Source organism: Meleagris gallopavo, chromosome 14, assembly GCF_000146605.3.
Source record: "Meleagris gallopavo isolate NT-WF06-2002-E0010 breed Aviagen turkey brand Nicholas breeding stock chromosome 14, Turkey_5.1, whole genome shotgun sequence".
Classification (NCBI taxonomy): Eukaryota; Metazoa; Chordata; class Aves; order Galliformes; family Phasianidae; genus Meleagris; species Meleagris gallopavo.
Window position 1 is genome coordinate 17,270,155 of NC_015024.2, and position 16,178 is coordinate 17,286,332.

The 16,178-nt window shown below is 40.6% G+C and overlaps 1 protein-coding gene across 1 annotated transcript in view; it reads left to right on the forward strand.

Annotated features, from left to right (window-relative positions):
- LOC100541831 (contactin-6) overlaps window positions 1-16,178 on the forward strand; it is a 104,528-nt gene that overhangs the window by 34,780 nt on the left and 53,570 nt on the right. Inside the window, exon 4 of the mRNA XM_031555620.1 lies at window positions 10,406-10,501. Coding sequence (XP_031411480.1) covers window positions 10,406-10,501 — 96 coding nt within the window. The remainder of the gene's footprint in view (window positions 1-10,405; window positions 10,502-16,178) is intronic.

A 16,178-nucleotide genomic window follows, 5' to 3' on the forward strand; every position in this document is an offset into this window, starting at 1 on the left:
CTAAGTAGTGTTTTTCTAAGTACATACATCCTCCCTCCTCTTGGCCAGTGAGGATGTGCTCAGGGCAGCATGAATGAGAATGATGGTTTTGGAGCACTTGGAAGAAACCTGGAGATCCCAAGTGGCTTTTATCACATAGACAAATGATGACACAGTTTTGCTGAAATCACAAATTGAAGAGGCAATAATTCCTCCTGGACAGAGTTTTTCCATTCTGAGAAGAAAAATAATAATCTGTTGGTAGTATTTAACCATTTTAGGGGAAAGATTAAAAGCAATCAAGTCCATTTAGTCTTTGCTAGGTTATGACAGTCTGAGGCATTTGCAAAGCCCTTTTAGAATGACTATCTGTGAGATGCTCAGCTAGCATGAAAGCTCACTTTTCATCTGATTACTTCATCATGTTATTTACCTTTGACTGCACACAAATTACACAAACATCACAAAGCAATACAGCATGCCTCAAAATGTCATAACCCTTTTTACTTGTAGCATATGCTTTGAAATAGAAAATGGAAAAATCAATGCACTTAAATCAGATCAGATAGTCTGAATTTGCAAAGTCTGCACAAGCATGGATTCTAGTCTAAATAGCACATACTTTTCTGCATTGGCTGTACCTCAGTGTTGTGTGTGCCCAGACATCCCCCTGTAACAATTGTATTTGCTTAGAAGGTGTGCAAGATGTTGTAACTACCACCCTGAGCAAAGCTGTCTCAATCCTTAACCTGAGTGTTAATTCATCAGCCCAAGCAGAGCTGCCATGCTGATCGGGCTGCCTCGCAGCTCGTGCTGAAGAGTGAGCACTGCAACTTCTTGCTGATTCAAAAGTGCTCCTCAACGTAGCACCGAAAAGTGCTGCAGGGATGGCAAACTGCTCACTGAACAACTTCTTCCTGATGTACTGCATTCCCTTGTCCTCTCTAGGGACACTGCAAATGCACAGTAATACAGCTTACCTCTCAGTCTTGAAAGTCTGCCTTACACATAGTGCAGAAGCACATCTCGACGTGCAGATGCGTGGACAATCAGAGAGAGAGCAGTGGCTCACACAGCCCTGCCAATGGCCCCGGCAACACCTCACAATCTGCATCTTTCTGTGGGTAGGTGAGAATAAAATGCAGCTTGCAGTAGCAGCAATCCTGTCTGGAGGATGGAAATGCTACTGTCATCCCTCCTGTGTAAATAGGCTTACAGCTCAAAATTGCCTTCTGGGCTCCTAACCAGTCAAACAGTGCAACACAGCTACAGCAGCAGCATTTGCTTTTCCCTTTGTACAGCAGGTGGAGAGCAAGCTTCTGAATAAAATGAATCATACTTAGTATACCATCAGATTATTACTTGGAAATACATCCCATATTTTCTCAGAACTCAGCCTGGAGTAAAAACAAACTGAACTTTCATTTATCAGCTCTGATTGCTATGGACACTTTGTGCCAGTTCTCCAACATTCATTGCAGCAGCTCTGCACCAAGGCCTTTGCCTTAATGGATGCTCTCCATGGAGCAGACCAAGCAACCTCAGGCTTTATCTTTTTTTTTTTTTTTTTCCCCTCCTCCTCCTCAAGTCTGCACAAAATTAGGAAAGACATGATGGGATCCTGCCATGCTTTGCTTCAAAATGGGCCAATGCACTGCTCCAACCACCTTGAATCTGGGCATTGTGTTTCCTTAAAAGGTTGCTTTAAGCAAAATTCTTGCGGAGAACTGACTATAACTGATGCAGCATCCTTGCACAAAGACCAAAAACCATGCCAGAACTCGCTGTGTTCATCTGTTTGTCTGCTAAGATTTCCAGCGTTTATTCTTCACAGCATTCTATGCACACTCAGGCTCAAAGAGTCATCAGCCACCCTTCAGCAGTGATGAAGTAGGAGGCTGGGACAGGTTCCCCTGCTTGCTGACAGGATCAGGCAGGCTAATGATAGCATTTCTGTTCTAAAGCTCAGCTACTACAAGAATAGCATTATGCAAACATCCGGATGTTCCTGAAGACGCAAAGAACACCTTGAAATCTTAAAACCAGAAGATAAGGGGATGTCTACATAGTAGAGAGCTTTTATTTTGTCAGATGTTTCCCTAAAGGTTCGAGTCCTATGTGTTCCCGGAGCCCATCTCAAGGGAATCAACATCACACACAGTCACATCCTCCCCTTTCTCATTAAACACTTGAACCAGAGCTGATAGCAGCAACATTCTGCTTTCGTTTGATGGCACCAGACCAGGCAGCATCACAGACCCGAGATGCATTTTTCTCTCTCAAATGCTTTTAAACTCATCTCTCTCAGTGACTCTAACCACCATTCAAGGCTGTGCTGCATCAGCACTCTTTGTGAAAGCTCTTTCATCCTATCAGGTTGAGTTGCACCAGTGTCTAATTTTTAGTTGCTTAAACTTCTATTATACCTGTATCTCACTCCTTTCATACAGGAATTTTTTTATCTTTAAAATGGAGACATCCATTACAGAGATGTTGGAAGGAGCTTTACAGGCAGAAAGCTACTCAGATAAAGTAGTAATATGGAATGCATAGGTATTTGAAGATTATCTTTTAGTTATATATTACTCACTATTCTGCGGTTCCTATAAAAGTGGTTATCCTAAATCAGCCCACTGCAAATTGTATTGGAAAAGCAATATATGTGATTGAGATGTGGTAGGGAAAAAAAGCAGTGGCAGGTCCGAAAGATGTTAGATTCTGATTAATAAAATTTAATATTTTTGAAGGATGAAACCAGTCTGTACTTGCAGTCTGGGTGATTTTCTTTTTATCTGCCCTACTTCCATTGCAGACAATATGACTTAAATTCCAGTAAGTTATTGAATGAAACATTCATAGTGTCCACATCAACTCCCTCATTCTTCAGTCTGATAAAAAACCCCAAAAATTAGAGATTGAAGCTCGAGAGAACAAGAACATACGTATTAAATTGATTGGAATCACTGACTAAAAGTAATGCAATAAACTAGTTATTTTTGTGATGAAGGTTGATCCTAAACAAAAGTTTTGAGGCATGTGATGAAAGAAGCCAACGTTGGATATCGTCAGCACCTCTGCCATAAGGTGGATGAACACAGGGGGCCCAGGCGACCCCCAGTGTGGGTCAGTCAAAGCAGCACAGCTCTGTCAGGGAGAAATCTGGCCCATGAGATTTACACTGGAGAGAGAAATCTGTTTTTAAGAGCACTCCAATCTGGAGAAAACTCACACAGACGGCGAAGTGACTCTGTGATGACAGGTGACAAATGAACTCTGCTGTGACAAGTGAGTAAACTGTTTGGGAATAAAATATTAAAAAATGAATTTCTTATGTCCCCCTCCCTGTGAGAGGGCCGGATCCTTCACTGTGCCTCCGGGCTGCAGCTGGAGTTTAGCGTAAGAGCCCTAAGGCTGCAGCAACACTTACTGCTCTGTGCGATGCCTGTGTTCGGATCAAAAGAAAGCTTGAATATTTTATGCTGCTAAATCTCTAAAAGGGGGAAAAAATAACAAAAAGCAGATGTAGACCAGCAGCACAGCTTCACGGCATATGTTTCTTCGCCCTGGATTCTTGGTGCCTGAACAAAAACCAAGTTGGGATTTTTCCCCCTCATTCTCTCCGTTTAATTTAATTGTGACCTTCCATTTTTTCCTCTAGAGAAGCTTGATATTACTTTGTAAAGGGCATTTTCACTCTTTAATTGAAAAAGACAATCAGGCTGTGGCAGAAATTATTGTTCTCCACCTTGAAAATTAGTGCCTGGATTGGCTATTCATACCATTTAAGCTGAATTGAAGACCTGGGGCCAGCGTGCATCCTAATGCGTAAATTACAGCTCCGCTCCCCTTAGAAGCTCCAAAGCAATTTAACTAAATAAAGAAGCCCTGATGAAGGTCCTTGGTCGATTATGCAGCATTGGAAAAGGACAAGACCTGGTGACTGCACATTTCATTCTGCGTTTGGCAGCAGGGCTCTGCTGGTGGCCTTCTCTTCTCAGCAGAATGGGATGCACAGGGGAACAGCTAAAAAGAAAAGAGTGAATTATGGCTGAATTTTAACCTGTCCTGATGAAAGGGGACATTCAGGTCCTTCAAGTCCTGCAGTCCCTGCGATGCTTCAGCACTGACAGAGCAGAGGTTTTCACACGTTTCAGTAGGAAGGAACTGAACTTATTACATGTTTAGTGGAAAACACAAGTATTTAAAAATCAGGAAATGGGAAATGCTAAGCAGCTTTCAGACACCTTAATTAGAGATAACACAGCTCTTAATTGTAGAATTGAATTCATGGAAAATCAATTAGAACATATAAAAATTGAGATTAGATGGTAGAGGGAAATGATTAATAGTATTGACACTATTATCAGGACAAAGGAATTGTTGGAGGATTTGTTTAGCAAGTTTACTACAGATCTAAAAGCTGAGAAGAGAGTTTACTTAACAGTGAAAGTTGCAGAAAGTGAGAGTGACCGTTCCCTTGGGAAGCATTTGGAGAAAGATTTCCTTAACACACTCTACTGGTAACTAAATTAACAGAGATTTGTGCTAATCTCCTAACGAGCTATTCAGTACCACAGGACTGAGCAGAAACAAGGGACTTCTGAATGCAGAAGTTCTCCTGGAGAGATCTGAGAAAGATTATCACAGTCTTTTGGTAAAGAGCACAGTTTGTATCTAAAGCCTTTTAGTTCATTGTATGCAAAAGAAAATAACAACACAAAAACAAAATATGTCCAAGTATGAGATAGCCTAGAAGTTGAGATAAGGATGCAAGAAGGATTTCTACTTGCACCTACAGCAGACCTTATGCCTCTGAATCAGGCCTGGAGTTCAAGCCAAGAATTACCATCGGGCCCCTTAATTTATTACAGTCAAGGGAAAGTGAAGGTAACTAATTGTCAGCCCATAACACAGGTGTTAGAAATGCTTATAGCAAATCATAACAATGAGCTTCTTTTAAAAACTGCTGAGGTCATAATTTTATCCCATTTCGCTGCAAGAGAATTTCTATTGTGATACATCACATCCAGTAACACCGATCCTATTGCAATATATCACAGCCAATAGGAGAAGCAGAAGAAATAGGAATAGAAGCAATACATCACAATTTGACAGAGCCCCACCGAAACGTGGAAAAGTCTATTGATTCATCCTCAGGAGCAGAGCTGATTTATAAAGTGTTCTTGCATCTAGTGCCTTAGCATTCATTGCACATTTCAATAACAAGCAGTTCCAACTATAATAGTTGGGATTATGTAATGACAAAACACTTATGGAAAAAAAATCAAAAATTCAAGAAAGCATGAAATTACAATAATTCAGATGAATTGTTAGTAATTATGTAAGATGATGAATTGAACTTTTTCTAATTGTCTGTAACAATTTTATATATTAAAATATCCCACCTTCCTTGTTTATTATTCAGTGAAATGAAGATGTCCTATGCCCATCCTTAAGCCAGACCAATCAAGAAGGGTTACACCAATCCCTGAGCAAACTGAGGAACTTGAAACACACAGCGAAGATGCTGAAAGGAATGAGCTGTTACTTGCAATTACTTTTTGTTCCTGTGATAGAAGTTTAAAAAGTGATTCTCAAATGCCAGGAAAACCATTCCTGCTTTTACACATGCTGGTGTACAAGTTGAACTCTTTAAAGATAGTTTTATATTAAGAAAAAAAAATGCAGACATGTGAGTGTATGGTAACTGTTGAGTCTACCTGAACCACTGATTGAGCATCTGGGAAAAGGACCCAGTCAGGCTCCCAGTCAGCCCTGGGAGCACAGCTGAAGGCAATTCAGCTCTGTGAGCAGAAGGGGTGCAGCCTGGCTGCATATCTCTTAGACCTCATTTAAGAGCTGACTGCCACTAGGGAAAGCTATCTGGTTGGAGATCCCTCCCTTGTGGAGTTCCCCTTGTGAACCTAGATCTTCAGAGACAGGTGACCGCTTTTCCTTTGTAACACCTTTCCATCACAGCAGTCTTTTTATTGTTACCCCATCTGTATTGCCATTCCACTGCACTGATCTTTCTGGCTGTTATAATGAATAATAGTTGGGGAGAAATTAGAAGAGCGATCTTTTCACTACCCAAGCAGCAATTAGCTCAGTGTTCATCAGTGCTGAGTTTTAAGATTAAATAAAGAAAATTCACATTTTCCAGGTATGGCTGAACCTACCAATTAACCTACTAACAGAAATACTTGAACAGGAAATATTTCTGTTTATCTGTTACACTGATGCCTAGCAGTCCCTGCAGATCAGCATCCTTCACTTGAGGGAAGCACCACACCATACTTGTGCAGGTGCTTGGCCTCTCATTGCAGCTCAGTGCTCACTAGAGCTGTGGTGATGGTCAGCCTTGCCTATAAGCAGTGTTCCTGTCGCTTCCTGGTTTTATTGTAATTGAGTACCTACAGTGAAAACTTGCAAGCCATACCCTCTGCTAGCATAAATCAGCATCGTTTCCCTCACCTCAGTGGGGTTCTAATGATTTACACCAGCTGAAACAAGCTGTGGCCCATTACTCCTCCCTACCCCTGCATTCATATCAGGTGAGGAGCTGCATGCCTCCACCCCAACTATTCCCACCTCCATCAGAGGAAGCCTTGTCATTCTCTGATCCACATTCCACAAAATAACAGATGTTTCCCATGCTCCAGGCACGTACCTTTCCTGCTTAGGTCTGCAAATGTTCCCAGCTGAAGATGATGACTCTTTGCCACACACAGCTGAGTTCATATATTTCCACTCCTCCTGTGAAGAATCATTTGTTCACCTGAGCATTTTGCTTAGCCTACATGACCTCGTTATCGCATCCAACTGATTAATTGTGCTACACTGATAGTAATCTGCCAACATGTGCTGTGCTGAACAAAGTTTTGTTTGTTAAGCTTGTAGCTGATAGAGCAGTGAGGACACTCATTGTTCATAAAGTGAGATAAATGCAAAGAATAGAGGAACTAGGTGATAATTTATTTATAGATCTCTGCAGAAACACTGAAGTTAGCAAGTATACCATCTGTTAAGTAGTCACACTATTCCTAAGTGCATATTAGCAATCGAAATGTGTGCCAAACACCTGATCTTAGCTATCTTTTGATAGTCTTTTTGACAAGCAGCATTATGCTTTATTAGGTTATGTCATGTTACGTTACAGAGCTATGCTAGGTAACAGTAACAGGGAGGATGGGGTGGTTGTGCACTGTTGGTGTAACCCTGCACTTGGGGCAAAGATGTGGTTTTGGGAAGCAGCCAGATATTCAGAATAACAAGAGCAAATATAAATATTGCATTTTTATTCATCTTCAAGTTCTTTTCTTTGCTTAGCACACTTTAGGCTGCTATTAATCATTGCAAATACACACATACACAAAGAGGGGAAATAGATGCAAAAATCTTTTGAGCAAAAAGACCGCTTCAGCCAAAAGAAATGTTTTTCCTGATGGTCTGTCTCGTTCCTGGTTGTCACCCTGGGCTACGTATTGAAGACAGACAATTCTGTAACTCATTACTGAGAACTTTCTGAATGAGGTGTCGCAGTATTTCATGGGAGATGAAGAAGGTCCCTTAAAGATGAAGAATGAAAGAAGAATGACTCCTATAATGAGTCATTTTTACTTTTGTTTTGTTTTGCTCTTTCAGGGATTTTTTATATGCAATGATTCCTTATTAGACAGACATTGATTATTTTGTACAATTATCTACCAAAAATGACCTGAGGTAGAGGAAGGAAAGGATCATTCCTGTTTAGATTTATTACAAGTTTGGGAGTGAGAGCTACTTCTAGTGTGATGAGTCCAGAGCCAAGCACTGGAATGGATCATCTAAAGGAAATGTCTGTCCCTAGGAGTCTAATAGGCTAGATAATCTGAGGTTAGATATCTGTTTGGAAGGATATATGCGTATTCAAACCTGTGATGGACTTGATGAGTGGATTAAATGATCACTAGTGTGTCTCCATAACATGTTTTATACCTGCCATTTGCTTTTGACCATAAGAGGACAAAAATCTCTCCAGCAGCAGGAAAAGATGGGCTGCTGTGTATAACCAAAATATAAGCATGCTATGGAAGTGATAGTGCTCCTGCATGCAGAATTGGGTGCTTCAGAGATTAAAAAGACAAAGTCAAATTTTTCACCACATATAATCTGAATTAGTCCTGCTAATTATAAAATAACACAACCCGTGAGCCATCTAGTACTTCTACTGATTCAGTGCTTAAACCAGGAATACTTGCCATTATCTTAATGGGTGAACATGGACAGGTGACAGTTTCTTAAATGGGCAAAATGATACCTTGACATATTGTGTCATTAAACTAAGAATTGCTACTAGCAACTTATTACTTTCCAGAAACTATGCCAGTTTCAGACTAAAGTATCCCATAGTTAATTCTGAACTGTCATGAAAACCTTTTGTTAACTGCAGCACCGGACTTCCTTTTTCATTCTTTCTTTCCCAGTAAAATTTTGTTCTCAGCAGAAATGTAGATCTGATTAACCGTAATGAACACCCCTGGTTGTGCTACATATATTTGTCATACGAGTGTAGAGATTTGCAATTATTTTTAATCTGTTTTTTCTGTAGGAACTGCACAACGTGTTACATTAGCAAATCAAGGAAAGGAATGTGATAGGAACGGGAGATGCAACTGTTTTCATTGCTAGCTTCTGAATGTTCTGACTTTTCCCCATCTTTTTTCTAACTCCTCTAACACATATGGAGCTGACTTCTTTTCCCACAGCACACGTGCCTTGGGCAGTTCCCCTGTGCTGACTTGCCATTAGGTCCAGGGACCAATATTTGTTCCGGTCTTTTCCTTCTCAGAAATAATTTAACCCGCAGGAAAGAAAAGAAAAAGAAATACGATCAGTTTTTCTCAGAGTGAATTTTCAGAACAGGTAAATAAATCAATCCACACATTCAGAGGTTGGATAAGTATATTTTAGATACGAATCAAAACTCTTACAAAGGCATGCTATTGTTTTCTTTCCCAATTAGTATTAAAGGGAGGCAGAAAAATGTTTATAGTTTCACTCCATTCATCTCTCTCTTTTTTGGTGTCCCTCTGGATTACCTGGACTGCAAGGCCAGTCTAGCTAGCGGGCAATTAAAAGAACATGAGAGTTTAAAACACTTTCCTGTGTATTGACAGGTACCATCTATTGTGGCTATGACAGTGTGAGGAGGTGCCACCACTGCCTAATTCAATTCAGTCACCTCTGAGTAGACAGCGTCTTCATAGGAGACGAATATATAGGAGATGAAGAGGAGAAAAAGAAAAACTTACTCTATTAGGTTCAACTAAGGGAGAGAAAATTGATATATTGACATAAATAGCTGAGGCTGGACAGGTAGTAATCATGATGGCTTTGACCAATGAGAACTGTTTCTTTCTATTGAACTTCGGATCAGGTAGTTGTTCAGTTGATGAAAAACGGAACAATTGTTTGAAACAAGAACCTGCAGCACACCACCTTGACTTAAGATTTAAGGGGAAGCTGCTGCTGTTTATTTTATTAAAACATTTTGAATTTATTTCAAACAATTGCTTCCCAAAGTGCTCTGAGTGAGTCAGCTCATCAGGGTGAGAACTGGATCAAAAAGGAATCTGTTTTTAAAGAACATCTGTTACATCATGTCCTGAAACTGAACTGTTTTTCTTTTTTTTTTTTTTAAAGAATGAGGCTGAGAGACTTCCACATTTTAGTGAAATGGGAGAAAGTAGAAAATACTGTATTAGATTAGTAAAAATAATTTAAAAATTGACCAGCATACATGAAAATCACCCATGGGAGTCCAGGCATCAGTGTTTTTGCACCAATTTCCCTGGGGCATCATGTGATTTTTCTCATTGAAAGTGTTCTCATCCTCCCCTTTGAAACCAGTGCTAAGGTTCATTCAAGTCAATTGAAAACATGCCTGCTTACCACAGACAGCTTTAGGAAAGAATGTGCTCATTGAAAATATGGCACACTTTTATCACTTAAACACACACCCTGTGGGAGTTCTGATGAGGTTTAATTATCATTTATACTTACAGAAACACACACCTGTGTTTAATTGATATAAAAAGGAAACAACCCAAAATGTTTTTTTTGCATTCATGCAGATTAAGACAAATTCTGATGTATCACTAGAAAAACTCACAGAATACACTAGCTTTACAAAGAGGATTGTAATTAATATAAAAATCACTTGTTAAGATTTAAGTGCTTCATAAATAATTATTTTGTAATTGCTGAAGGACCAGGTAGGAGGCTGGGTGAGCTATTTGTCCATACAGTACTTCAGTTCACATAGTGAGATTTTATACCACTGAAATATATATTCTTGAGTTATCTATGAGCTCTGCATATTTTGGGATGTAGCTCGGAGTAAATCTGACTATAACACAGTTTTGTTTTCTCCTTCTCTCTTCAGATCTTGAGAATTTTGAAATGAAAACCAGAAGCACAGTGTCAGTCAGAGAAGGACAAGGAGTGGTTCTGCTCTGTGGTCCTCCACCACATCATGGAGGTAGGTGGAGTAGCTCTGAGTCAGGTGCAGCCCAAACAAAGAATGGATTTGGGCTGTTCTTCTGTTACCATTGCTGCTATTGCTCTGGACAAGGTAGAGTTCTGGGGACATGCAATGAGCTAATAGTGCCTTTCACGTGATGTTTCTGATTTCTTTAATGTAAGCTATCCTTAAACCAAGGGCACATTATTCGTATCCTCTCCTATGTAGCTACAATCCACCTACAACATCAGTGTTTTCAGAGCAATACAAAGGCTTGAGCATGTATGTGGACTATCGTTGGAGCAGTACCATTTCTCATTAACCCCACCTTTTGCATCTGATAGAAGCAAGAAGCTCTCGAGAGCTATTTTTTGAGATTTTTTTTTTCCCCCAACAGTGATTTTTACAAGTTCTGAGCCACCTGCATTTTCAAATTCTATTTTGGAGGTGCCAGAACTCACAATGTAACTGCTTGTCTTGTGAGGTTCAGAGCAATGACTATAGTTTTCTAACATAACCAGCTGAAGATGATTAGAAATCTTATCCTGGAAAAATAGATCCTCGTTAAAGAGGTGTAAATCATCAACAGTAGGGTTACTGGATTGAGGGAATCAGCAGTTCTTGTAACACTCACCTCCTGTTTTCAGCTATAACCACACACCCACAGGAGAAGGAGCATGCTGTGAGCCAGCACCAACATCCTGCTCTCAGTACTGTTTTCTCAATCCTTCTTAAGAAATAGCTGTTCCCATAAGAAGGTGGTAAACTGTGATCTATAAGGAGGATGCAGTATATCAAAGAAGTAGAGAAACCCATCAGTCAATTTAAAACCCACAAGTCTTGAACGGAAAGGAAACATCAGTTCACTTAGTGCTTGCGGCTGTATGAAAGAGGTATGTAATCAAGGAGATGAAGTGAAACGTGGCTCTTAAGGGCAGAGAAAGCTTCAAAGAGTTCCTGAAGTGTATCAATGGGACAAAGACAATACATCCATCCTTGAGCGAGTAAACTGTATGTCTTCTTCCTGCTGATAGATAAAATTATGATTTGGCAAAGCAAGAATGAGTATGTCAATAGTAAGTGAGCTTACTTCAGGTTAATTGCATGAAAAAAAAAAAAACAGCACCCTGTCCATAAACAACACCTCTGTCACTAGGTTTAAGCTAGAGGTGGGATCTGTTGACTAACAGACCAAAATAAATAAATAGAACAGTAATTTAAACAATCACACACCCCAGCTCTTATTTCCTGCACACCTCCCCTCTTGCCCATTTATGCACCTGCTGCTCTTCAGCCTCAGCTGTTGTTATTTATGAGGCTCATTAACACACCTTATAGAGTTCAGCATCTGACCCTTCTCTGCTTGTTAGTGAGGCTCTAGGGTGTAAGGGTGGGGAGGTAAGCTGTATTTCCCTCTTTGGGATACATCTACAGCTAAAGTTCTTTAGGTCAGCATTTTTTTTTTCTCTGTATCATCAACATATGCTGTTTCTTTATTACTTACAAGAAAGAGAGAAGCATCTTGTACAGAGTTAAGTGTTGAAAAGCACCTGTGAGGGAGGAAGAAAGCTTGAAGAAGCTTTCAGTTCTGTAGCTGAGTATGAGCCTGACCTGCCTGTGATAGAGGAGTTGTTCCCTAAGTGGTAATACTTGACACAGAACTATGGGCTGGGCTGTTCTTCATTTATTTTGTTAGAGGTGAAGTGTGATATAAGGCTTGTTTCCTCCAAGCTGGATCCCTGCAGAGCCTTAAGAAAGTTGCTAATCTTGTTAGAAGCAGCAGGATCACTTGTGCATTTGCATTTACTCATGCATGAGGGCTGCTGGGGCTCAAAGCTGGGATGCTGACTCAGTGGGCTTTTTCTGTACTGCTGTAACAACAGCAGAGCTGGATTAAAAAACCAAAAAGGCTCTTAAAGAAGTGAGAGCTCTGAAGCCTGCTCAGTGGAGACAAATGTTGAGTCCTCAGCTGGCAGAAGGGCATAGGGGACGGGGGAGTGGGTATGTGAGATGAGATGAGCAGTGCTTTTCTGTGTAAAAGGCTCTTTGACTGCTCCCTCATGTTGTTTCTGCATTTTGTATTAAACAACCATCTGATAACGTGCATAATTTCCAAGTGATGGATTGATGTGTATCTCCCTTTACAAAGCTGAGTGCCTTAATCACTGCTTTAGAGCAGCTTTCCCTCTGCTCCTGTTTCTGAGCTCTCCTATGAATCTTTAATCCTTCCCTGAGACCATCCTGTGCTCTCCTTCTGCAGAACCAGCAATATTGATCTGAATTTGGTTGGGCTGAGGAGGAGAGCTCTGAAATGTTATATTCCCCAGACTGATAAATCAGAGATGGTTATCAGCTGCCCCCCTTCCCAGCTGTGCCCTGAGCTGGCAGCTGAGCTGGGCTCACTGCTTGGGGCCTGGGTGAGGAGTGAGACAAACCCTGCACAGTCACCTGTCTTCAATTAAGGTCCAAACAATTAGGGTTGCAGCACTAATAAAAAAGCCTATGAGCAGGCATGTGCATAATGAAGTCTACTTTGCTGTAATTATCCCTTGGCTGCCACACGGCCCCTTTGAAGTAAATGCAGTTCTGTGCACTCAAGGCACCTTCTTCCCACAGAGTCAATAATGGCACCAGGATTACTTTAGAGAGCAAATATCATTTTCCAGTGTTCAGAGCTCAAACGTGTTAATTTGGGCTAAGGCCAATCAGCTGCACAAGTGAAAAAGGAGCTGTAGTGCAGTATTTATTAGGCAGTAGCTGGGCAGAATTAAGAAATTAATTACATGAAGGTGATTGATGTTTTCTAAGCTTGTCTGTGAGACCAACACAAGTGTTAAATTAAAAAATTGAGGATAGAAATGGTATAAATTTTACTTAATTCTCTCTCTTGTTGGAGTTTTTCTGAACTAAATCTTGAAATTTGTATAGTGCTATGAATGCTGTATTCTGTCATTATTTGTAGGAAGTGGGATCATTTCTAGCTGTAAGGCTGCCATAAGGTTAGCAGAGTTCTTGTCCAACCCAGGAGGGGATGATACTCATTTTTCCTGACTTTAGAACAGGTCTGACATTACTGTCTGTGATTTCCTTCAGAAGATTGAAACAAAACTGTGATCAACTTCTGCTGTTTTGGTCCTTACCTAAAGCACTCCTGAACAGAGACTGCCCAAATGTGCTTCAGCTTGTTTCTCTCTGCACATGGTGACAGAGTGCTCAGGGTAACATTTTGCTGATTTTGGTACAAACAATTTCAGGATGCAGCAAAACAAGGGGAGGAGATGTTTGCCTGCTGGTAGTAGCATCATCTAACCCACGTTCCAGGTTTTGGAAGTTATGTATTCATTTCAGGATAGCAAAAGGCATTTCTAAAGATGCTTTTATATTTATATAAAACTTGGCTAACTTTCATAGAATCATAGAATGGCCTGGGTTGAAAAGGACCACAATGCTCATCCAGTCCCATACCCGACCCTGCTATGTGCAGGTTGCCAGCCAGCAGCCCAGGCTGCCCAGAGCCACATCCAGGCTGGCCTTGAATGCCTCCAGGGATGGGGCATCCACAACCTCCTTGGGCAACCTGTTCCAGTGCCTCACCACCCTCTGAGTGAAAAACTTCCTCCTAATATCCAACCTAAAGCTCCCCTGTCTCCCCTTTGGGGCACTGGTGGATGTTTATCTATGCAGTCTTAGCACGTGAGGAAAGGACTAGTTAGTTGTAAGGTCCTGGGATTTCCTGCTTTTTGTGAAGTGGAAGAATCAACCTCATAGACTGTAGAAGGAGCTAACCCTATGCAGGGGCCTCCAGAAGATCTCTCTTCCCCAGCCTTTTTTCTCCTTCCTGTACATCCATATAGTTTACTGTTCTAAAGCATCACAGGTTAACCACAGTGAAAAGAGAATTAAAAAAAATTGGACTAATTGGTCTCCTACAAAAAATCTTCTGCTCCCTTACTTTGAAGCATGTTGATTTGTTTTCAGCATCATATAAGTAGTCAAGCTAGAGGCAAAGTGGCAGATATACGAGGCTCTGTGCAAGGGGAAAATGAATTGGGAACAAAAAAATAATTGGTGCTGATAACGGTGAAGGCTTGTGTAAGACCCTTACTGAAGCCTTTTCATAGCAGCCTCTGAAATTCAACAGCTCTGGATTTGTGCTGGGGATGTGAAGCCAGCAGCTCTTATTTTCAGAAATTCTATGGCTAAATGGAAAGCAAAATAAACTTTAGAAAGGTAACTTCTTATTCCTCACTTAAATAGCTGGTGGCAGCAATTTTCAAGTCTATTTTAGCTAGACTTCATTAGCAGGTTACTACATTTTTTTTACATAATTTCCTTTCTATGTCTCTGCTACCTTCTGTTCACCATTACTTCCACCAGAGCCTTCCCAGCTGCTGATTTACTCATGTAAATGAGTATAACCCAAAAGTGATGGCATGGGCCTTGTATCAGAGCCATTAAATGAGGAAAAAGAAAGGAGCACAAATCAGATCTATTCCAAGTGACCCAAAATGGAAACATTTAAGTAAAAGTAACTCCTTCTTTAATGTAATATTACATTTTCCAGTCTATTAAATCTATTAATATTTTTTGCTTATCATAGCTTTCTGTGAAAAGACGCTGTGTGAGGGAGTATCCTGCTGGGGCTGTGCTTTAGAAGAGGAAAAAAGTTTGATCTCCAAAGTTTGGATCTTTTTCTTGAGATTTCATTCAGCTCCCACTGAAGTCAATTAAAATTAGAGCTTCTACAAAGTTTAGTGGATCTGAATTAGGCTCTAGACAAGTAAGGTCTGGGAGCTGGTGATGATGAGCCTGCAGTGAGGAGAGTGGCAATGTTTATACGCCTCGTTCTAGGGAGAGAGGGAATTGAAATTTGAAAAGAAGAGGCCTGAACTCATTCCTAGTTAATGGGAATATTAATAGACACTGAGGCAATGGTTCAGTACAGACAGAACGTAATGGAGACTGCAAGATCGTCAGGTGGAAACCCCTGTGCTAAAATCATAAGAGATGAGAACTGGCTGTTCTACCTACTGATACATAGATTGAACAAGCTCTGTGCAGCATAAAGCTACTTTTAATAGGTTTGCATTAAGGTTTGTACACCCTGTTGTACGTGGAGAAGCTTGCTGCACCTCTGGGTGGTGCAGGAGCCACCAGCAGGGTTTGGATGGTGTGCCATAGGATGACCTAGAAGTCTTCCATGGTGCCTTGTTCATAGGTCAGGGTTCTCATCAGCCCTGTAACTGCTAGCACTAGAACTGGAGTCTAGGAAGTGAACCATCAAACCCATTTTTCCTATTTAACTCACTTTTGGGTTACTTGTCTTGTCATGGAAAGCCTGATGGGTGTCCAGCAACGCTGTTCAATCATGTACACACATGTATTACACTGCTTTATGACCTGTTGCATCTTCTGGGCTAACTGTATGTCAAAAATAATAATAATTAAAAAAGAATACTGTAATAAAACAGAGCCTATTACAGAATTTAGCCAAGGATACAAAGTGTCATTGATTGCTCCCTGGAGACGTGTCATTTCTAATGAGAGTTCTAAAATGTTAGAAGATGATAGCATAAAACTCCACAAAACTACTGGAGTTTGCAGAATTATTATCATCCTGTACCTATGCTGCAACTGAGGGAGGGGAAAGAAATGTAAATAATCTTTTTCAAATGCTATATTTGATAGGGGAAAT